The sequence below is a fragment of the Aegilops tauschii genome, chromosome 1, assembly GCF_002575655.3.
Source record: "Aegilops tauschii subsp. strangulata cultivar AL8/78 chromosome 1, Aet v6.0, whole genome shotgun sequence".
Taxonomy (NCBI): domain Eukaryota; kingdom Viridiplantae; phylum Streptophyta; class Magnoliopsida; order Poales; family Poaceae; genus Aegilops; species Aegilops tauschii.
Genome location: NC_053035.3, coordinates 423959789 through 423961532, shown reverse-complemented (window position 1 = coordinate 423961532; position 1744 = coordinate 423959789). Strand labels below are relative to the sequence as shown.

General features: G+C 55.2%; 1 protein-coding gene across 1 annotated transcript; it reads right to left on the bottom strand.

The window, feature by feature from the left end:
* Positions 1–260: 260 nt before the first annotated feature.
* LOC109783409 (3'-5' exonuclease-like) lies at positions 261–1211 on the bottom strand. The gene has a single exon (XM_020342013.4). It carries the CDS (start codon positions 1130–1132, stop codon positions 533–535), a length of 600 nt encoding a protein of 199 aa, XP_020197602.1. The 5' UTR covers positions 1133–1211; the 3' UTR covers positions 261–532.
* Positions 1212–1744: the final 533 nt, after the last annotated feature.

Genomic DNA, 1744 nt, shown 5'->3' with positions numbered 1-1744 from the left:
TCGAGCCGCTGCCGTCCTAGCCAGACCCCACCCCTCTCCTCTCAAGTGCCGGCGACCCTACCTCCACCCGCCTTCACCAACGACGTCGTCTTTGCCGATCTACGGCTCGTTACTAGCTCACCCTCGTCAGTGATGCCACGGGCGGCCAAGTCGCCGTCTCCGGCCCAACTGGAATCTCTTGCCGTTCAATCGATGCGACTAAAAATTCCGACCGCTCGAATAAAAACAATAAACGCGCAAAGGCAAAGAGACAAATAATAGAGAGATAACTGATCCATAATCTTCATCGATACTAATAGACTTGGGGTATGTACACCCGGACGGAAGTACAGTACATAGTTGCTTAAAACATTGATCAACACGATCGCTTAGTTGAAGAAATATAAGAGCACTTAGATCACTAGCTTAGTGATCTAAACGCTCCTATATTTCTTTAGGAAGGGAGTAATAAGCAAGTAATCTAAAGTAGATTAGTGATCCAAAAGCTGCTGGTCCTGCTCTTAACAAAGGTGAACCAGCTTACAGGTTCCGATTACTTCAAACACTTGGCGCCGAGGCAGTACGAGACCAAGGCGTCGCTGGCCGCGTACCTCACCTGCCTCTTCGACAGCGTGCTGACGTCCCAGTTGCTGACGCCCACCCGCTGCGATTTCTTCACCCCGCGCCACCCGAGGAGCTGCTCCGCCATGCTCTCCATCGATGCGTTCCCCATGCCCGTCACCAGGCGCAGCTCTCGCGGGCACGCCACCCGCAGGCCGTAGTGGGCGCTCAGCTTGCGGCAGTCGGACAGGACGTTGTACCCGAAGAAATCCACGCGGGCGTCCTCCAGGAAACGCTGGAGGATCAGAGGGACGCTGCCGGCGCCGGCCTTCCCGATCTGGAACACGAGGCACCGGCGCCCGCAGCAGAGCTGCAGCGTGGCCGGCCGCGGCTCGGCGCCGTCGGGCAGGCGGCGGAAGGGCGGGGTCCACTGGACGCCCATGCCGACGATGAGCCCGGCGCTGGAGCGGAGACGGCCGCCGTTGCGCCACCGCGTCGTGTGTACCCACCGGCGCGCGACGGCGGGGTGCGAGGTCACGGTGGCGTGCGCGGTGCGGCCGGCGACGTGCACCTCCTGGGTACGGCGCTTCATGTGTGCCCCTGCGGATCTGCGATCGGTGCTCACGTAAGCTTACAACTCGCCGGAGTTCTCACGATAGTATTATGCTCGATGGGTTTGGTTGCAAACACTGCGTGTGTATATATACACCTACTAGCTGACCGACTCGGATAGAAACTCCCAGTAGAAAACTGATAATTCCCTCTGTAGGGGAATTTTAGTCGGAGGGGTTATTGCGCACGACCAAGACGTGGACCTATTCACGCGTGATCAATTCCCTTGATTAACTCCATGATTAATGCCCTGTTTGTTCGCCTCCTGCATGCAACCGGCCAGAGGGCGCGTTCCTTCTGAAGATAACTAGCCATCACTGTAGGAAGCCTTCCGCATGCAGCCAGCCACGTGGCACATTCCTTCTGAAAATACTCCTATAAGGGCATTCACAGCAAATTTTGTCACTCAAGTGTCCGATTAGTGTCCGTTTGGAGCTTTTTATTTTCTTTAAAAAAATCCAGATCTATTATTAAAGTTCAGAGGAAGAACAAAGTATTTCAAATATAATAAAAATTGCATCAAGATTCTCCTACCACAGACCACGAAACGACCACTACCGCTGCCAGAACGAGCCGTCGACGCGTCGCTGTC